This window comes from Tiliqua scincoides, chromosome 7, assembly GCF_035046505.1.
Source record: "Tiliqua scincoides isolate rTilSci1 chromosome 7, rTilSci1.hap2, whole genome shotgun sequence".
Lineage (NCBI taxonomy): Eukaryota > Metazoa > Chordata > Lepidosauria > Squamata > Scincidae > Tiliqua > Tiliqua scincoides.
Genome location: NC_089827.1, coordinates 77678992 through 77700520, shown reverse-complemented (window position 1 = coordinate 77700520; position 21529 = coordinate 77678992). Strand labels below are relative to the sequence as shown.

The 21529-nt window shown below is 46.6% G+C and overlaps 2 protein-coding genes and 1 non-coding gene across 3 annotated transcripts in view; all 3 read left to right on the top strand.

Annotated features, from left to right (window-relative positions):
- Positions 1-2849: 2849 nt before the first annotated feature.
- RPL18A (ribosomal protein L18a) lies at positions 2850-10065 on the top strand. Its single transcript, XM_066633745.1, has 5 exons — positions 2850-2958; positions 4325-4504; positions 6117-6246; positions 7610-7719; positions 9913-10065. The coding sequence occupies exons 1-5, from the start codon at positions 2941-2943 to the stop codon at positions 10003-10005; spliced, it is 531 nt and encodes a 176-aa protein (XP_066489842.1). The 5' UTR covers positions 2850-2940; the 3' UTR covers positions 10006-10065.
- LOC136657969 (small nucleolar RNA SNORA68) lies at positions 7377-7505 on the top strand. Its single transcript, XR_010794776.1, has one exon. It is a non-coding gene; the product is annotated as a small nucleolar RNA SNORA68 (small nucleolar RNA).
- A 688-nt stretch (positions 10066-10753) lies between the features above and the next one.
- KICS2 (KICSTOR subunit 2) overlaps positions 10754-21529 on the top strand; it is a 35613-nt gene continuing 24837 nt past the window's right edge. The window contains exons 1-2 of the mRNA XM_066634384.1: positions 10754-10991; positions 14896-15184. Of these exons, the coding sequence (XP_066490481.1) occupies positions 10757-10991; positions 14896-15184 (524 nt within the window). The 5' untranslated portion in view covers positions 10754-10756. The remainder of the gene's footprint in view (positions 10992-14895; positions 15185-21529) is intronic.

The window sequence follows — 21529 nt, the reverse complement described above, 5'->3', positions numbered from 1 at the left end:
GACGGAACATACCAAGATCCAGGTCTACAGAGCTTGCGTCCTGAGTACACTTCTGTACTGCAGCGAGTCATGGACTCTTCACTCACAACAGGAGAGGAAACTGAATGCTTTCCACATGCGCTGACTCCGACGTATTCTCGGCATCACCTGGCAGGACAAAGTTCCAAACAACACAGTCCTGGAACGTGCTGGAATCCCTAGCATGTATGCACTACTGAAACAGAGATGCCTGCGTTGGCTCGGTCATGTCGTGAGAATGGATGATGGCCGGATCCCAAAGGATCTCCTCTATGGAGAACTCGTGCAAGAAAAGCGCCCTACAGGTAGACCACAGCTGCGATACAAGGACATCTGCAAGAGGGATCTGAAGGCCTTAGGAGTGGACCTCAACAAGTGGGAAACCCTGGCCTCTGAGCGGCCCGCTTGGAGGCAGACTGTGCAACATGGCCTTTCCCAGTTTGAAGAGACACTTGGCCAACAGTCTGAGGCTAAGAGGCAAAGAAGGAAGGCCCATAGCCAGGGAGACAGACCAGGGACAGACTGCACTTGCTCCCAGTGTGGAAGGGATTGTCACTCCCGAATCGGCCTTTTCAGCCACACTAGATGCTGTTCCAGAACCACCTTTCAGAGCGCGATACCATAGTCTTTCGAGACTGAAGGTTGCTAGACCTAAAAAAAAGAAGAAGAGAAATGATACTAATTAAAAAAATCAGTAAACAAAATAACAGCAATAGGTTCTTAGGGGAGCTTTTTCTGTGATGCCACCTTAGAGTTGAGAATATAGAGCTCATGAAGCACTGTCAGTGAAATTATCCATGAAATACTTGGATAACTAATATAGAGAATATTTATAGTAGTGTCAGAGGATGTGGAGAATCTGGGTGTAACACCACCACTGGAGCACTATCACTCCCCCTTTTAAGGCTTTTCAATCTCATTCCACAAAGTATATTACAGTACCTAGGTAGATTTCTAGCTTTTCTGGTAGCAATATTACTTGATGCCACAGGTACTGTGAACGTGCTAGGGAGCTGGTGTAGCTTAGTGCTAGGACATTGAGGGCCCAATCCTATCCAACGTTCTAGTGTCAAGGCAGCCCCAAGGTAAGGGACCAAACGTTCTCTTACCTTGAGGAAGCCCCCATGACTGCAGGTGCAGCACGTGACCTGTTGGCCACGGCACAGTGGTTGAAATGGCTGGTATAGGCGCTATGCCACATTCAGTCACTAAATGGGGTGAATAATGGAATCTAATGGAATGAAATTATAATTATTTAACAACTTGAAGGAGGGAAATTGGATTTTGGTGCTTTTTTCCTTGTCACAGGCATTTAAAGGTGGACCTCTGTATCAGTGATGAGTCAAATTTGTGAATACCAAATCAGTGGATACCAAGGTCCCACCTGTAGTCTTGAGGGAGCTAATGAAGACTATAAAAACATTATTTAAAATATTTCTAAAATAGAAAAAGGTGCCATATTCCAGCAGCAGATCAGCTTCACAACCACTGGCTGGTGGAACAGGGCACAGTGAGAGAGAAGCCAACTGCTGAGCTCCCCAGGGCAGGAAGTTCTGTGTGAAGCCCTGAAAAGGGTGCTATGGTCAGTGGTAGACCTGCCATTAAATTAAAGGGGCAAATGCCCCGGGCACAGGGCCTTGTGCACCTCCAGGACCATGTGGAAGCCTCTCCAAGGTTCCTGATGTGGTCAGGAACTGTGCTTCTGGTTTGCTGGAAGCCGTTTAAAGTGTCAGGGAGGCTGCAGGAGGCTCCCCTGGCACGTCCTGGAGCTCATTCTCCTCTCACATAACACCAGAACCAGGGGACATCCACTAAAATTGAATGTTGGGAGAGTTAGAACAGACAAAAGAAAATATTTCTTTACTGGGCGTGTGGTTGGTCTGTGAAACTCCTTGCCACAGGATGTGGTGATGGCGTCTGGCCTGGACGCCTTTAAAAGGGGATTGGACAAGTTTCTGGAGGAAAAATCCATTATGGGTTACAAGCCATGATGTGTATGTGCAACCTCCTGATTTCAGAAAAGGGCTCTGTCAGAATGCCAGATGCAGGGGAGGGCACCAGGATGCAGGTCTCCTGGGGCACTGGTGGGCCGCTGAGATGAGGAAGCTGGACTGGCTGGGCCACGGCCTGGTCCAGCGGGGCTGTTCTGGTGTTCGGGGAGGTCTGCCACGGACTGGCACGTGCACGGCAAGGAGCTTTCCCGGCACAGCTGTGAGGGCTCCGGCTGGAGTGTGCCCTGCAGCCAAACGGAGGCAGGCAGGCAGGGCGGTTCTGACTGGACTTCCAGCGGCATCTGGACCTGAGCAGGGGGGCTCCTGGTGAGGCCTCTGCTGGAGGGTCCTGGACGACGGGGAGGCGCTGGACACCGCCGGGCAAGGAGCCACAGGCCGCCCGCCTGCCAGGGCGCTGCGGCGCCTCCTCCTCCATGGCCAGCTGGAACCTCCTGCCGGGGCTCCAGGACGCGGTCTCTGCCGTCTCGCGTGCCCCTGTGAGGTGCAGGAAGGGGCTCGGCGGGCCCTGGGCCTGAGCGCGGGCTGCTCCTACGCGAACTCCCTGCTACGGGACGCGCTGTCTGGAGCGCTGCTGGCGCCTGAGGGCCCTGTGGCTCCGGGAGGCCGGCCTAGGCTGCTCAGGCCTGCCGCGTGTCGGCGAGCCGCCAGCAGTCCCCAAGGCGTCCGGAAGGGGCGCTGCCTCCCGGGCGCGGCGCAACGCAGCGCTCCGCAGAGACTAGCCTGCTGTGCGGGCGCGCGACCAATGGCGACGCCGCCCCCGAGATGGCCGCTCTTCTGCCGGAGCGACGTGCCCGCGAACCAATAGGCGGCGGGGACAGCGCGGGGGGCGGGCCGGCGCGGGAGGCGGGACGCGCGTGCGGAAAGCGCGCTCCTTCCTTTCCTGGCCGGCCGCGAGGCGAGCAGCAGCACCATGAAGGCGTCGGGCACCGTAAGTGCCCCTCGTGCGGGCGGGCGGGCGCGGCCGGTGCGGGGCTCAGGGCGGGGGCCGCGGCCGTCTGCGCGAGGAGGGCCCGGGCTGCGGGCCTCTCTCCTCACCCTCCGCGGCCGCCAGCCAGCCAGGCCCAACATGGCCGCCACGCGGCTGGGCCTGCAACGCTGCTCGAGGGGTCGGCCTGGCCGCCTCCCTCCCTCGCAGCTGCTCCGCGGCTGCCGCCCTCCGCTCCCGGCTCCGCTCGCTCCGACGGGCTGAGGCGCCGGGCCTCCCTCCGCTCTCCTGGGAGCAGCCCCGCTGACGAGAACGGGCCTGCTTCTGAGGGGACGGGCACGGCTGGGGCTCGGCCTCCTCTCCCCGGGGCGCGAGAGGCGGAAGCAGCGCCGCCCTTGCTGCCCTCCTGCCGTGGGCCTGCACAGCCCCCGCAGGGCTTATGGGCCCTGCCGCTTTTCTGGGTAGAGCCGTCGGGCCTCTGGCTCCAGCGGGGCTGTCGGCACGTGCTCCTTGTGAGCAGCTGTGCACGGCTCAGTCCTGCACAACACGTTGCTGGTGCTGTGCCTCAGTGGATTTGGCGGTGGCGTAGCTGGAGGGGGCAGAGCAGCCAGTCTGGCTGGGTCAGCAAGCGGCCCCTCCCTTCGGAGCCATTCCCTGAGGCTCCGTTTTGCCCCCCCCCCGCAGGGGATGGCTCCCAAGGGAGGGGCCGCTTGCTGACCCAGCTGTTCACACATTAAACTGTACCCTGTGAACAGCCCTTTTGTAGTCAGTCAGTGATTTTTAACCCTTTTCATCTCACTGCTCACTGACAAGGTGCTGAAGTGGCTGAGGTCATCAGCTTTTTGGACAGTTTCCAAGGAATGCCACACAGCTGCCAGGGGGCTCACATCCCCCAATCCCCATTCATAAATGACCTTCCCCCAAAATCCCACTGCACTCCTCACCATTCATGGCACACCAGTGTGCCGTGGCATAGTGCTGAAAATCACAGATTTGAGTTCTGCCAAAGGGCAGGGTTGACTTGCCCTCACAGGCTTGAGTGTGCACACTTGTGCATGGCATGGGTTATTAGTATCATAACTTTAGCAGGTGTCTTTATCATGCAGGTGTGCAATCGTATCCAGCTTTTCAGTGCTGATGCAGTTGTGCCAACAGGACATGCACTGTATCTGACAGTGGGGGGGGGGCCGTCATGGAGGCCTCTCCAAGCTAAGGGAATGTTTGTTCCCTTACGTTGGGACCATATTGCACTTGCAACGGCACTGGAAAGTTGGACAGGATTCGGCCTTTAGGTTAGTCTCTTAGCCATTTTGCAGGCAACACTGTTATGGTTCTAATCATAGAATGATTTTTCTCTCTCTTTTTAAAGCTGAGGGAGTACAAGGTTGTTGGGAGATGCCTTCCCACCCCTAAGTGTCCCACGCCGCCTCTCTATCGTATGCGCATATTTGCACCTAATCACGTGGTTGCAAAGTCCCGTTTCTGGTACTTTGTTTCTCAACTGAAGAAGATGAAGAAATCCTCTGGAGAAATTGTGTACTGTGGACAGGTATGATGCAAAATAAGTAGATATTGAAAGTAGTTTTATATTGTCAATAAAGCTGTTCATTGCATGTTCATGCCTAGTGTCTGGACCCAGACTTTGTTCAGAATGTTTGTCTCATTTCCAGAATGAGAAATACTTCTATGTTAAGTATTGTGTTAAATGTTGTGAATAACTAACAAAATAAGGTATAGCATGTCACAGTTAATGGAAATGAAAAAGATTGTCTTCATACCATTCTCCATGTGACTGTCCCAATTACACAGGCCAATGCACATTTTGCTTCCTTAAACATTACACCAGTTCCTGGGTATATTTGGGGTGCCAATTCAAAAAATGGCATCTGTTTTGCCCTGTCACATCTAGTTTGGGAGTTATAGTATAGCCTCTTTAGTGGATGGTTCAAGCAGCTTCCTCATGAGGAAGCCTATACCATGGCTTCCTCATGAGGAAGCTGCTTGAACCATTCACTAATGAGGCTATACTATATCTCCTAAACTAGATGTGATAGGGCAAAACGGATGCCATTTTTGGAATCTGCACCCTAAATTCATATCAAACCAACATAAAATTTGGGAAAAACTTTTCTGACCCTCAGTTTTGTAGGCCTGTGTTATTTTAGTGTAGATCTATTTAGATGGGCTGTGGTTTGGGAAGAGATCAAGGAACAGAAATACATTTCAGACCTCAGTTTTTATAAGAATGCAGTCTCAGTCTGCTTGTAGAAGATCTAACATAGGATAGTAAAATTTTAAGCACACTAAGGAATTCCAGAAAGATCTTACCTGTTAGAGAAGTCTAGGGTTTGAGCCCTTTAAAACTGAAAACAAAACAACTGGAGTGGCTTGGGGTTAGTGTTGGGAGGCAAAAAGAAGCTTATAAAACATTACGAACAAAACATAGTTGTAGATTCTTTGATTACTAGAAATTGGGTAGTCCCAATGAAATTTATTGGCATTAGGCTGAAGGCAGACAAAAGAAAGTGAAACTTCAGCATAAACCAGAACTAATTTCCTAAATTCACCACCACAATATGTGGTATGTATTGCCATAGATGGCATAGAAAAGAGATTAGACAAATTTATGGAGAATAGATTAAACATCTGTAATTACTAACTGAAAATCATGTCCAGAGGCAATATGTGTTTGTAACCAGATGTTGAAGATTGACAGCTGAAGGTAGCTGTTGACTTCCTATTCTTGAGAGTTTGCCACTGTACTTATCTTGTTATGATTGCAAACAGAATGCTGAACTAAATGGACCTTGGTTTTCTTCAGCAAGGAAATCTGTATGTTTTTCTGTACTTGCTTGTTTGTGGAAGCTGTATGTATTTTTTCTATAAGTAGCCAGTAAGGTTACTGGAAAGGAAGAAGAGTGAGTGCTGTGGTTCTGTATTAAGTCTCTCAGAAATGGTGTGTTCTGTAATCCTGAAAGAGGATAGTTAAGGAAAGAATTGGGAAATAACATACAGCATTTTCAGCAATTGTTGTAGTAATGAAAAACAGATCAGCTGTATAGATTGAAGTTTAAATTGTGGTTCAATTGATGCTGATTTTGCTATATAAAATATTGGGGGTCATTCAGTTGATATTCTAATTGATGTATCTTTCTCCTTAGGTTTTTGAGAAGTCTCCACTGAAGGTGAAAAACTTTGGTATCTGGCTGCGCTATGATTCTCGTAGTGGAACTCACAACATGTACAGGGAGTACAGGGATTTGACAACTGCTGGAGCTGTTACACAGTGCTGTGAGTAAAGATCATTTGCTAGTTTTTTGTGCTGTGCGAAAAAGTAAAAATAGAGAAATATTGTTAAAATCTTACATCACAGTACGTGATCACATTTTGTGTTATTACTTTGTGTTATATGTTAATTTCTTAATAAACTTTTTTTGGTTTATCAAGGCTTTTATCGTTGATGTCATGTTGTAGTCAGTTGTAACCCTTTTTTCTGTGGCTCTTATATAAATATATGGTGGGTTATATTAAATAAAACAAATTCATCTAGGAAAAGTAAAGCTTAGATATTCTAAATTATGTGAAATTAGTGGAATTTGTGTATCCATGTAAATAGCAATGTTTTACCTTTTTAAAAATAAAACCCTGTATCAATATTTGCTTTGGTCATAAAGCAAATCTTAATGGTGTAGACTCCTCTTTTCCATATTATAGTGTTAAATGACCCCTTTTTAAGGAAATAAGAAAAATTACAAGAAGCAAGCCTTACTTGAAGTAGTTTGAGTCACAGAGGCATAGCATGACCTAAATTCTAAATGTTTGTAGAACAGCAAGATGCTACTTGCTAAATACTGGGTTGACAAAAAGTAGATATACAGGATGATTCAGACTGTTAGTTGCAATTCTGTGAGATAATGCATAACCAAATTTCTCACTAACCAGGCCTTCTTGATAAGATCATCTGACCAGAATTGGAACTGACAATCCGAGATGTACCATATACTTAGTTTTGGCCCACCCTGTATGTCAAATGCTTTTACTGCTTGGATTGGCAAGAAGACAAGATACTTCCTGTATAATAAGGAAGACTGTGTTGTTTTACAATTGTGTTATAATGCGTACGAAGTTCAGAAATAACCAGAAACTGCTGTGCCGCTAAATTGCAGTGCAATCCTATGCTTGTCTAAGAAGTCAGTTTAATTGAGTTTGGTACGATTTATTCCCGCATAAGTGTGGCCTTAATATGTTAGTCATGAGAGGGTGTTGCATGCTGTTCATAAAATGGTTGAAAATGGCTTTTAGAATTAAATGTTTTATCAGCTTGAGTGTTCTGGTTCCTTTAGTGTAGGGTTCTTGAACAATTTACCATAATGAATGTATGATAATGTAAGCCATCAGTTGTTGATAATCCTGGAAATTAAACTGCATACAAACCCAAAGAGCATTATTTATAATAAAATGTTCTTGTCATGTATGCAAATATTAAATGCACCTTGTCGCCTTTCAAGAGCTTATGTGTTCTTGAAAGTGAAGTTGAAGGTCCTACAACTTGTTTAGAGCTTGTGAGAATATTGGTATTAATGATCCCAAGCTCTTTCTGGGTCTCTTTCTGGTTCCTTTCATTAAGAGCCTGTAATTCTCTGGCATCTTGCAGATCGTGACATGGGCGCCCGTCATCGGGCCCGTGCTCACTCAATTCAGATCATGAAGGTTGAAGAGATTGCTGCTAGCAAGTGCCGCAGACCAGCTGTCAAGCAGTTCCATGTAAGTAGAACACAGTTGCAATAAGTAGAGCAAAGCTCAAGCAATCTCATTGTTGACATTCAACAAAAGTGAAGACTAGAACCTAAGGTGACTGTAACATAAATGTTAGGACACTTGCAGTTTACTGACCACCAGTATTTTATGTAAGGCTGGTAATGTTAATACAGTAAATTAGTTTTAGTGAATTAGAACTCACATTCAGCATGGAGAGAGTAATTGTTCCTTTTCACCCCAGCACAGTGTCTTTTCTAGTGACTGTTTGCTGCTAGTGTTTGTCTTTTTAATTTTTGAGCCCTTATGGGACAGGGAGCTATTTAGTTATTTTATTTTTTCTGCAACCCAGTTTGTGAATTTTTTTTTGTTGAGGGGTATATAAATATTATATTTAGATATTATATTATATAAATATAAAAAGCATATATAAATATTCTTAGAATTAATAAATAATACATTGTATTAATAAATAGGCACAATCTTTGCCTTAAACTGCCCAAAGAAAAACTCCAAAGAGGAATGTGTCAGAGTATTTCCTCAATTTCAGATGTGTGTTGAGCTGTATAGGCCTAAACTAGGGAACAATAAATATACAGAATATATGCAGAATTATTTTCCAATAATGTACAATCAAATGGTCAGTGTTGTTACTAAAACAATGCTTCATATTATAATAACACAAGAAACATACAACTTCAGTAGTTGATTACAAAACAACAAAATAATTTTTTAAGCAGAAGTTTTCAAACTTATTGCTGTCATGACACCCTTGAAACCCAGAAGTGAGTAGCAATGATGCGAAACATGTCACACAGTGATTTGACACACAGTGTCAAACAGTCTCAGCCGTTCACTTCTGGGTTCGGAGGCCTATTGCAAGCATCCAAACAGTGGTAAGAGGGGCGGGCGGGCAGGCTTTTCACAGTATGCAGAGCTGCTGCAGCTCTGCCCGCCACACTGAGCCTCCTACTGCTGTCTGGAGGCTCATGCCTCAGTCTTTCTGCCAGGCAGAGGGTGGACTGTGCCTTCCCAGCAAGTGCCTTGTGAGACCCCATGGTGTCACAATGCACAGACTGGGAGTCACAGTCTTAAAGGGAAACAGTCTTAAAGGGAAATTTTTGCACTGATTGAAAATATATGAAAGTATCATAAGACTTATTTTCTTTAAAATTTTGTATTTTTAAAATGTCCTGTTCCTAAGGGCTTCATCTTCCATTATCAGTTGATTAAGGCTTTAATGCCTTGTATTACTTTTCTTATATACAAGTGGATTATTGAAAACACGTTATCCACATCTTAGTTATAACAAAAACAAAAGGAAATACAGGCGTGACCCGGTATCTGCAGGAGTCCTACTCCACACCTCCCTTGGGTACTGTGTACAGCGGATGCCTGTGTCTGTGCCCCCCTTGCATGATTTATACTTACTATGGTGAAATTCTTGCTTAAACTATTGCTTGCTTCTGGCAGCCTGGTTTCTTTAAATATCTAGATGACTAGGTAGCAGAACTTAACTGCTTCCTGTTAACTTCTGTCTAGTTTTTTAAAAACATCCAGGCTGCCAAGAGGCAGTCTTCTCTTTTAAGGAACTTTTTGGGTTGGGGCAATTCCTTAACCCATTTTTGCCTGGCCCACACATGTACAAGGTTGGTCCCTGTTGCGTATGTGCAGTGTTGGGCAGAAATGGCTTAAATTAATGGGCTTGCAGGGGTGTGTTTGGAGCCTTTCATAAGCTCATAGGAACCTAGTTTAAGCAAGAATTTTGCTGGGGTAAGTATAAATTGTGCAGTGAGTGCAGGGGCTCCCACATCCCTGTGTAAATTGAAACCATGGATACAGGATATGTGAATACATCCCACTGCATTACGCAATGTGTAACGTGTGAAACTTCTTGTCACAGGATGTGGTGATGGCACCTGGCCTAGATGCCTTTTAAAAGGGAATTGAACAGATTGGTGGAGGAAAAATCCATCCCATGTTGCAAGCTTACTTATTGGTATTCTCTCTGAATGCCAGATGCAAGGGAGTGGCAACAAGATACCATGTTGCCTTGAGTGCTCCTGAGGCATTTGGTGGGCCACTGTGAGAAACAGGAAATGGGACTAAATGGGCCTTTGGGCTGTCCCAGTAAGGCTCTTATGTCGGTTTTCCAGGTTACCTTACAATGAAAATTGACCAGTGCTTTCTATCTTTCTACAGGATTCCAAGATCAAGTTCCCTCTGCCACACAGAGTTCTGCGTCGCCAGCATAGGCCACGCTTCACCACCAAGAGACCAAACACATTCTTCTAAATGTAGACTTAATTCATGTGCTCTGTGTTTTCAATAAACTCAGATAAATTGAACTGTTAATTGGTGTGTTTGACATAATTACTGCAGCCTCACAAATGTTGCCTAGCAATTGCATACCTGCCATTTTACATCGAGTTCCCCTTCCTCCTACAACTTGCCCGTTCGCTTTCCCCCCCTCGGATTACGTAGCCCTTCTTCTGCCCCATCCCCAGGCAAGCACATTGTGTCTCGGTGGGAGGGAGTCAAGTTGGACAGACTGCCTGCCTGTTCCACACTGTTTGGCACAGTCCAGTGCTATTTCCTTTGCACAGAGCTTTGGCAAGAGCATCTCCTTGCGTTGTAAAGAGTGTAACCCAGGGGGAGGAGCAGAGGGGAGGTGTCAGTGGGTGGGGAGGCAGGAGAGGCAGAGCCTCCCCACCAGTGCACGGGTGAGGGTGCTTTGGGCGTCTCCCAGGGCTGCAGTGCTTTTCAAAGGACTGGTGGGGAGGCTCCGCCCCTCCCCACTGCATTTCTTGTGCTTGGGGGAGGCTCCGCCTCACCTGCGTCCCCACCCGGGGCACGTGCCTGCCTGGCAGGGCTGGTCCAGAGACAGGGAGAGGAGGGGCTTCTGAGCTCGCACCGCCCCTGCTGCCTGCGCCGCGAGCCTCGAGGCGCCCACGTGGCGCGCGGGGGGGGGCGCCCGACGGGCTGCAGCCTCGCTGAGCTGGCGCAGGCCCCGCCCCTGCGGCCGGGTCACGTGAGCGGGGCGCGCATGGGGGAGGCGGCGGGCGCGCCGGCGCCGGTGCCGCTGGAGCAGGCGGTGCTGGAGACGTTCTTCTCGCACCTGGGCATCTTCTCCTACGACAAGGCCAAGGACAATGTGGAGAAGGAGCGCGAGGCCCACCGCGGCGCCGGCGCCAGCTGGCTCGCCCTCCTGGCCGGCCTGGCCCACCTGGCCGCCGCCGAGAAGGCCTACCACGGCATGGCCTTCCTGGGCCAGAAGATAGGTACGCCCCGCCCCCGCCCGGAGGCACTGGGGGGGCCGCCCCGGGGGGCGTGTCGGGTGGGGACCGAGTCTCTGAGCGCGTGCAGAGTGCCTGGCCCGCGCCCCCCCCTTCAGCCCTCGCTGAAGGGCTGGGCTGAGGCGCCTGCGTGGTGGGCTGGAGATCGCCCCCAAGGAGGCGTCTGTTGGGGCCGGGGACAGTCCGTTCTCTGAGGTTGTGGATCTCGGTGGTTGCTGAGTCTCTGAGCGTGTGCAGAGTGCCTGGCCCCGTCTCCCTCCCCCCCATTCAGCCCACACCTCTTGGCTGAGGCGCCTGTGCGGTGGTGGGGCGCCCCACTCTGTTATCCAGCGCAGCTCTCTCAAACACATCACGCGCAAGGGGCAGCTCGGAGGTACATTTGCTGGGGGAAGGGACAGCACCGCGCAGGAGGCATTGCAGGCTCCAGGTTGTGGATCACAAGCGGCACTCTCCGAATAAGCCTCCCCTGGCCTGCCTGCTCCCTCAGAAAAGAAACACATTCCAGCAGGAGGACTGTCGCAGTGGTGTTCCTTTTGCAGCACACCGCTGGTTGTGAAGTGCTGTAGTTAAAGCAAATCCCTGAAGGTGCCAGTCCTTGGAGCAGGTGGCTTGCATCTGAGGACGACCAAGGTGTAAGGAAGCTAACAGGTGGCAACAGCTTTGGAAACCAGAGTGGAAATTAAGGCCCCGGTGCTATGTCAGAATGCCAGATGCAGGGGAGGGCACCAGGATGAGGTCTCTTGTTATCTGGTGTGCTCCCTGGGGCATTTGGTGGGCCGCTGTGAGATACAGGAAGCTGGACTAGATGGGCCTATGGCCTGATCCAGTGGGGCCGTTCTTATGTTCTTAAACTACAATTCCTAGGAGGCCTTGCAGGTCTTCTTGTTGTCTGGTGTGCTCCCTGGGGCATTTGGTGGGCCGCTGTGAGATACAGGAAGCTGGACTAGATGGGCCTATGGCCTGATCCAGTGGGGCTGTTATGTTCTTAAACTACAATTCTTAGGAGGCCTTGCAGGTCTTCTTGTTGTCTGGTGTGCTCCCTGGGGCATTTGGTGGGCCGCTGTGAGATACAGGAAGCTGGACTAGATGGGCCTATGGCCTGATCCAGTGGGGCTCTTCTTATGTTCTTATGTAAGTGATTACCTGACGGTAAATCACACTGAATGAAGCCATTCCTGCCCAACGTTGCAGATACACAACAGGAACCAAATGTGCACACCTGTGAGCTAGGCAAAAATGGGCTAATTTGGACTTAGTCCTGAATAAATGTGTTTAGGTTTGTGTTGTGAGGATGGAGTCCCAGTGAAATGAGCGCTAGGAGTTCTCATTACACTGCTTGGAAAATTAGAGGGCAATGAATAGGCATTTAGTGGCATAAGATGGATGCAGCAAGTATAGGCCACTTACTCTTTCTTAGAGTTATGCTAGTTAAAATTGTATTTGTGTTAGAAGACTATTTTAACAAACATTAGACACACACACACACACACAACCCCCTTCCTGAATTGTGTTCTATCATATCCCCACTTAACTTGCTGCCTTCCCTTAATGGTTTTTGTCAGTCCCTTGAGATGGGATGTGATTTGGGGGGGGGGACATGCTGATGCTTTCCTTATTTTAAATAATTTAAGGTGTTTGTGTTTGTGTGCTTTTCTGCGCTAATGAGCAGGTGTTTTGATGCACATGGTTATTCTCATTAGATTTGCAGTCAAAACATTGGTCTGTGCATCACTGTACGGTTCACTGCTCTCTTAGAAGCTTAAAATGTCTCATGTTTCCGTGTGGTCGAAAACCACATTTAGAAGTCTAGAGGTATTAATAGCAACATGAGTTATTAACATTTCATAGAGATATAGTTGTCTCAAACCTCCAAAGAAGAGGTTACTTTTAGGTAACAAATGTGCTCACTGGCAAAACTAGAAGAGAACTTAGTAATATCAAGACCTTGGTGGTAGGGTGAAGTGATGTTAGAGAAAACTCTTGTTGGGAAAAATAACCCAATTGGTTATTGGTTAATTTGCTATAACATCAATGCCTCTTGTGATATCTGCTCTTAAGAACATAAGAACAGCCCCACTGGATCAGGCCAGAAGCCCACTGGATCAGGCCAGAATGAGATAGAGCCCATTTCCTGTATCTCACAGCGGCCCACCAAATGCCCCAGGGAGCACACCAGATAACAAGAGACCTGCATCCTGGTGCCCTCCCTTTCATCTGGCGTTCTGACATTTCTAAAATCAGGAGGTTGCACATACACATCATGGCTTGTAACCTGTAATGGATTTTTCCTTCAGAAACTTGTCCAATCCCTTTTCAAGGCGTCCAGGCCAGACACCATCACCACATCCTGCGGCAAGGAGTTCCACAGACCAACAACACGCTTAGTAAAGAAATATTTTCTTTTGTCTGTTCTAACTCTCCCAACACTCAATTTTAGTGGATGTCCCCTGGTTCTGGTGTTATGTGAGAGTGTAAAGAACATCTTGCTATCCACTTTATCCTTCCCCTGCATAATTTTGTATGTCTCAATCATGTCCCCCCTCAGGCGTCTCTTTTCTAGGCTGAAGAGGCCCAAATGCCGTAACCTTTCCTCATAAGGAAGGTGCCCCAGCCCAGTAATCATCTTAGTCACTCTCTTTTGCACCTTTTCCATTTCCACTATGTCCTTTTTGAGATGTGGTGACCAGAACTGGACGCAATACTCCAGGTGTGGCCTTACCATAGATTTGTACAACAGCATTATAATATTAGCCGTTTTGTTCTCAATACCTTTTCTAATGATCCCAAGCATAGAATTGGCCTTCTTCACTGCCGCTGCACATTGGGTCGACACTTTCATCGACCTGTCCACCACCACCCCAAGATCTCTCTCCTGATCTGTCACAGACAGCTCAAACCCATTAGCCTATATGTGAAGTTTTGATTTTTTGCCCCAATGTGCATGACCTTACACTTACTGACATTGAAGCGTATCTTCCATTTTGCTGCCCATTCTGCCAGTTTGGAGAGATCCTTCTGGAGCTCCTCAAATCACTTCTGGTCTTCACCACTCGGAAAAGTTTGGTGTTGTCTGCAAACTTAGCCACCTCACTGCTCACCCCTGTCTCCAGTTCATTTATGAAGAGTTTGAAAAGCACTAGTCCCAGGACAGATCCTTGGGACACACTGCTTTTCACCTCTCTCCATTGTGAAAATTGCCCACTGACACCCACTCTCTGTTTCCTGGTCTTCAACCAGTTCTCAGTCCATGAGAGGATCTGCCCACTAATTCCCTGACTGTGGAGTTTTTCTAGTAGCCTTTGGTGAGGGACCATGTCGAATGCCTTCTGAAAGTCTGGATATATAATGTCCACAGGTTCTCCCGCATCCTCTGCCATCTCTAAGTCTCCTTTTATCTCCCCTTTCCCTCCCTCACCATCCAGAGGGCCAACCGCTTCTCTGGCGGGTTTCCTGTTTCTAACATATTTGAAGAAGCTTTTATTATTCTTCTTAATGTTGCTGGCCATGCATTCCTCATAGTCTCGCTTGGCCTCCCGTATCACCTTCTTACATTTCTTTTGCCACAGTTTATGTTCCTTTTTATTCTCCTCATTAGGGAAAGACTTCCATTTACGGAAGGAAGCTTCCTTGCCCTTTACAGTCTCTCTAACTTGGCTGGTTAGCCATGCGAGCACCCTCTTGGATTTAGTGGAGCCCTTCTTTCTTTGGAAAGAATACTTTCCAAAGAAAGTATTTCCAAAGAATAAGATAATACTCTTAAAAGTATAGTTTGCTTTTGAATATATAATTGGGAGTGAGTTAAAGAGAGTTTGGGTGCAGTTTATTTCCTTGTGCTAGCTGTATGTTTTCCCACTTGCGTGTTGGAGTAACATGCACTTTTTAAAAACAGGCGGGCAGTCATTCTTCAGCCGAAAGGACTCTATACAAACCATATATACATCTCTGCATAATGAACTGAAGAAGGTGGTGGCAACGGGTCGGAATGCAGTGGGAGGAACAGCCCCTCACCTTGAAGAACTCCTTTCTCATCTGTCAGAACAGCTTTGTTTTTTCATTCAGGCTCGGATGGAAATTACTGACTTCTATGAAAAAATGTACAGCCTTAGCACCCAAAAGTTTATCAACTCTGAGGAACTGGTAAACATTTTGGAATCTATCCTAAAGAAATATAGTTCAAGGTCAGTATGTATGCTGTGATTGTCTTTGCAATAAGGATGGTAGGATCCTATCAGAGCAGCAGCTATTTCAGAATCCATAAAGTGTCAGATATCATATATTAGAGACGTCTTAATTTATATAGTTTCAGAAAATGGCTTAATGTGTGTGAACAGCATCTCCCAACGCCTCTGAAATTAGACTTTGTCTGTGTGTTTTCTGTGATTAGACAATGGGACCTGGATATGGTACAGCTCCCTGTGCTGTTACTACCAAGTGGATAGTTATTTCTTCAAATTTTAAAAATGGAATCAGGAAGAATTGTGTAAAGCCTGTAGTTTTATATGTTTGCCTGTTGAATATACGTAGACTCCACTGTAGACTCTACAATGAGGCAGATTTGGGGTTGGCACAAAATTGAATAGCAGCTAGATTCCTTGGGCAGCGTCTTGATACACTGCAGAGCCTTGATATCAGAAGTTTCCTCTGTGACCAAAAGGTCTCCTTGCGTGGGTGGAATTCTCATTCCAGGCATGGTGGGAGCTTCTCTTGATAGAGCCCTACTCTGCAAAAGGCCTGAGTGCTACACCTCCTAAGGAGATGAAATGGGCAGTCCGATCTTACTGCTGGGCAGTGCTGGCAACTCACACGCTGGCCCAGCAGTGGCCATTGCAAGCGTGCCATAAGGCACATTGCAGTGGCTGGGAAACAAATGGCACTGGTGGAGAGGCCAGCACCAGTCGGTACTGGGCCTCCGTGCTGGTAGGATGAGTGGACCGCTGAGCAGTGGGAAGGCATTCCAGGGGGGAGAGGGGAGGGGCAAAACTGGGAAGGGGAGCAGACTGGGGGGTGGTTTAGGGCAGGGATGGCAACCTCGGCTGTCACCAAATCCTATCCCCCCTCCTGGGTCTTGGAGCCCAACACGGGTCGCCACAGTCCTGTGCCAGCTAAATAGTTTAGAGTTCATGGTTCCCCAAGATCAATTATAGCCTATGACAATAATTGATTTGTACCTTTATGATGAAGATTCTGCATGAAGGGAAAGGCACACATTGAGATATTGAAGTGCAGGATCTTGGGGAGTTAAAGACCTTTGGCTTTCATCTTTCTACTGTTGGGGAAGAAATACAGGTCCAGCCTATTTATACATGGATTTTTTATACACGAATTTGACTCAACACGAATGGCCCCTGCAAATGAGAAAGAATGTGCTGATCCCTGGAGAAAGGGAAAAATGCACCCCTTTAAAATCAGTTTTAAAAACTGAACAGTCCTTTAACAACAGCCTCCTTAATGAGAGAGAGTTGGGGCAGCAGGCTAACAATCCATCCATCCTTCTCTCTCCTTCGGACCTCTCCCTTCCCCCAGCATGTGAAAGAAGGGTGATCATTTTTCGTTGGTGAAGGGAAGGGCTGAGTGAAGTGCTGATGGATTGTCTTCTTAATGACTCTTACCTTAGAGTCAAAAGGTCAGCAAGGCTGTTTTTCAATCACTGGAACAAAGAAACTTTGTCTTTTAAATTGATTTGCTATAGTGCATTTTTTAAATCCATGTGAGTGCTTGGAACCCATGGGAATAGTCTCAACCTGTAGATGCCTGTGGCAAAACACATGAATGTTTTAAATGCTGGTGTCATCTGAGGATATTTTAAAATATGCTTGTTTTTTGCAGTGATCCTCTGAACTCTCTCCAGTTCTGTTGGTGATGCAGTGTCATTGCCACAGCTGTTCTCAGCATACAGCTGTCAACTTATTTTGTAGTCAGGGTTCTTTAAGACTTACTGTTATGCCTAAGATGTCTGTTTTTGGATTGGAAGACCTCAAATTCTTCCAGGCAGCCTACAGGGCAGGAAGTAAAATGAAAGTACGATGTTGTAGGTGAAATAGCTTACAGGTGTTGGCATCTCTTAATGCACTGATTTCTTTTATAAGCTACAGGTGGCATTTTTATTTACAGCTTGTCTGAAGTTAGGAACCTCAGAACAGCTTGCAGGCGGTTGATTGTGTATTTATATAATTGACATCTATACTGAAAAGTCTTACTTTTCTTAGATATGACCAGGTCAGCCTCAGTAGACTGCTGAGGCTCTTTTTGTTGGTGCTCTTGTTTTGCTCTTCTTGTTGTTGCTGCTGCCGCCAACAGTTTGTTAGAAATCAGTGTTTATAACAGGCAGTTCTCAAGATTCTATCACACTCAGTCCAGCATGAAACAAAACTCAAGGCTGAGCTATATAGATGGGTCTAGGCTAATTTCAGTGACCAGTGAAATTCAGGTTGCGTTCTAAGACGCAGTTGTGAAGGGGCACCCAGCTTCGTAGACTAAGGTCAGGTCACCAATGATAATGTTCGAGTACCTACTTTTTCTTTCTCCTAGATATAAGGGACTGCCATTCACTCCTGTGGGGAAACATACAGGAATTTAGTATGGAACAACATTTTGGTGCAGCCCATCATTTGGTTTGTGTAGACAGAAATCCATGCACAAATGCACTCTAATTGTGTTATTCTCTCCCCCCCCCCCCAGCTATTGCATGGAAGAGGAAGGTGTTGCCATGTTTCTCTCCCTCCTCTCAAATGTACATTCTGGTGGTGGGGCCGGGGGGGGGGCCTGAAATGACCTATACCTCCTTCTCAAGTCCTGGGATACAGATACTGTTGGCAGCAAGTGGCAGAACTGAGTGACATTTGAGGAGTGAGGGAAGTGATTTGAAGTTGTCTGTCCCATCCCTGCCTGATGAATATATTTGATATTTTTACATGTGTTTGAATATGTACTGAATCTATTGGAAATATTACTGTCATCTGTTTGGTATATTACTGATGAATATGTTTGATATATTACTGTAGCTTCATAGTGAGGTTTTTTAGTTTTTAATACATATCCTACACAGTTCTCCTCCCCAAGTCTTTTGATCTACAGCATATGCATCTGTTGATGACTTTCAGATAGTTCCCTGGATTTTGAGATAAGAGATGCAAACATTAGGCCATATTTCTTAATTGTCACTGTCAGGAGTAGTATTTCTTCTAGAGCAGAAACTGTGGAAATAAATTTATAATGACATCTGTGATGGGTTTTTAATTAGAACTCCTATTACCCTCTGCTTCCTGCTACTTCAGGCAGTGCAGTGGGAAAGCATACCAAATGTTTGTGTCAAATACCATAATCTTGAGTGGAAGGCTTCATTTATCTTTAGGGCACTGCCATTTTATTATCTATTTATCTGTTTTGCTTTCAGAATAAACATACAGTATAGGTTGGCATTTCAGTTGTCCGCAGGTGTAGGAAAGGCACTTCCGGTTTTACAAAAACTGGAAGTGGTTTTCTGACAACTCTAGGTTGTGTTCTGAGGTTTCCCAGACATAAATGGAAAGCCCTCCATGGGTCCTTCAGCTGTGGGTTTCGAACCCATGGTGGGTCAAATCCGTGCATTCCAAACATACGGAGAAAAGGACCTGCTGTATTCACATTTTACAAGGAGCAAAAAGGTCTCTAACCACGTGTTCCATTGTTCTGGGCCAGTCATCCTTTCTAATTTGACCTGTAGGCTGCAATCCTATGCATATCTCCCTGTGCCCCATTGAACATGCTGTTCATCCTTGTTTGTGCTGTTCAGCCTTCTCATTCCAATTTGTCTCTCTGATGGTTTGATCCTTAGGTTGGCTGTCATAAAGTATTGTAGCCAACTTCAGGTCTCTTGTTCATGCCAGACTTGAGCATCCTTCTTTCCTCAACACCTCTTACCTGGTGTGGAACTTCAATGAAGACAACAAACCGTGCATGCTGCTTGCGGGTCCCTCTCACTGCTTTCCCCTTCTGCAGTGTTTCCATAGACTTTGGGGAGAATAGATGTAGTGGGAGTAAGTAAGTAAGTTAGTAGACCTTTAATGGCATAAAGATGTAGTGAGAGACATTCATGCTAAAATCCCAGTGCCAGGGGAAATGAGACCTTGCCTGTTTGCCAAAGTGCTCTGTGCATTCCAGAGGCTGTGGAGTGAGGGGCTGGATCTTGTTTGATTTTATGTAGGACTTTATAGATGGCATAAGTAGCAAGAGTCTCACTGCTTCTGCCCCTTACAAAGACCTTCCACAGTTTATAGAGAACTTCAGGTGGGAGTGGGGTGAAGCCCTGCTTCTAATTCTGTTAGAGAGGCTACCTAGCCTTATGAACAGTCTGCTCTCTGGCATGTAGTCTAAGACTTCCATCAGGAATTCCTTGTACTTCCATGATGTGAAGATTCGCTTTCTAGTAGCAGTTCACCCGCTAAAAGCGCAATCCTAACCAACTTTCCAGCACTGGCATAGCTGCGCTAGTGGGGTATGTGCTGCATCCTGCAGTTGTGGGGCAATCATGGAGGTAAGGTAAGGTAATGTTTGTTCCCATGGAGGTAAGGTAAGGTAATGTTTGTTCCCTCAAGGTAAGGTAATGTTTGTTCCCTTTTCTTAGAGTTGCATTGTCCTTATGTCAGCTCTGGAAAGTTAGTTAGGATTGCAGCTTAAATCATTTCAGGGGCACTAGATGCTTGGCTACTGGGAAACCCTGCAAATCCTGGATTTATGACTCTAGTCTAATCAATTAAGAATGGAAGTGTTATACACAGTGCTGTATATAAATATATACTGTTATACACAGTATATAAATACTGTTGTTGTTGTTGTTGCTGTTTGGACAGACTTGAATTTGCTTTTGGATTGCCTCAGCATTCCAGAGAACCAAAGAGAAAGATATGGCCACGTTGTCACTAGTGTAATTACCATTTGCTTCTGATATGAGTAATTTGCTTATTTGGAAATTTTCTGAAATAACATAAGAACATAAGAACAGCCCCACTGGATCAGGCCATAGGCCCATAACCGTTTTTCATAGGGTTCCTAAAGCAAGGCTTGAGTTCAACTTAAATTCTACTTCATTCAAACTGTTAGCTGAATCGTATATGGTGTATAGAACACGCATCTCCAAACAGGAAACGTAACTGCAGGTGCCATAAGAACAGTCTTACGTTCTCATTCCCAATTTTCTCATTGGGAAAGACTCAGCACTGTTCTGTGCTCTGACTTTTAGTTAAACTTGGGAGGTCAGGGATCAGGGAGAATCCACAGTTTGCAGTGACAATATGAGGACTGTTTATTGGAGGTAATCTCAGCTGAAATTTTATATATTAGATTGGTGAAAACCAAGTTGCATGTACTTTTTGCACACACAAAAAAACATCCTACTTCTAGATAAAGTGATGTAATTTAATTCGCCTAAGTTATGTTGTCTTTAGGCCTTCCATTTTATCCAGTGTATAAAGTATGCCTCCCCTAGAACTAGTGTTCTCAAATATTCAGTAGTTATGCATTTAGTCTGAAGATGAACATTGGTTGCTATACAGATAGGAGCTTCTGCAATGCATATTTTAATAGGTTAGCAGAACACTAATCTTGGGAAGCAATAGCTGAAAAAGCAGATGCCATGCTTGGTGAAGGTTTCTTCTTCTGTGGTGGACACCAAAGAAGTTTTCTCTGGGTATGTTTACCATGGAGAGATAAGTGTAGAATATGCATGGGTTATGGAAAGTAGGTGTGTTGGCATTGGTGTGCCCAGAGCTCCATGGAATGAGCATACAAAGACTTTTTAATGGTTGGTTTGTTTGGGGTTTTTTTAAGCATCTAGAGCAGTGATTTTCAAAGTGGGCGCTAGCGCCCCCCATGGGGCGTTGGAAAGATCCAAGGGGCGTTGAAAGTAAAATGGGCGTTAGGGGGGCGATGGGGACAAAGTGGGCGATAGGGGGCAGTGACAGGTCAGGCCAGGTGAAAAACGCTGGCCGCCACCAAAAAAAAGGGGTTCCAGGCAGCCAGTGTTTGAATTTGGCGCGCTTTGTCCTTGCGCCTCTGATTTGTTTTTCTCTGCCTGGAGTCAATGAGCGGGAGAAGGAGGCTCCTCCCCCCTCACCGCTCAGAGCACTCCAGACTTCTGAGGCAACAGCCTCGTGAGTGCTCTTCCCCTGCGCCGCTTTGCCGCCTGCCTCCCTGCTTGTGTGGCCACAGCCTCAGCGCTGGTCGTGGTGCCTGCCTGCTGCCTGTGTGGCCACAGCTGCTTGCCTGTGCCGTGTGCCTGCCATCGCCACCACAGCCTCTGCAGTGGCGCTGTGCTGCCTGCCTGCCTGCCTGGGACCAACACAGCTCAGCAGCAGCCTTCTCCATTGATATCCAGGTAAAAGAGGAGAAGGAAGTATAAGTGTGCAATCCTGAGGCTGTCTACTCAGAAGTAAGTTCCATTATATTCAATGGGACTTACGCCCAAGAAAGTGTCTTAAGGGTTGCAACCTCAATACATTACGTTAAAAACATTACTCATCCTACTTGTGTCTACTCATAAGTAAGGT

What these genes read in the sequence shown, in the direction of transcription:
- RPL18A (XM_066633745.1), top strand. An exon ending in AAATTGTGTACTGTGGACAG is followed by an intron (nt 4,505 to 6,116) that starts GTATGATGCAAA and finishes CTTTCTCCTTAG; the next exon opens with GTTTTTGAGAAGTCTCCACT. An exon ending in TGGAGCTGTTACACAGTGCT is followed by an intron (nt 6,247 to 7,609) that starts GTGAGTAAAGAT and finishes GGCATCTTGCAG; the next exon opens with ATCGTGACATGGGCGCCCGT.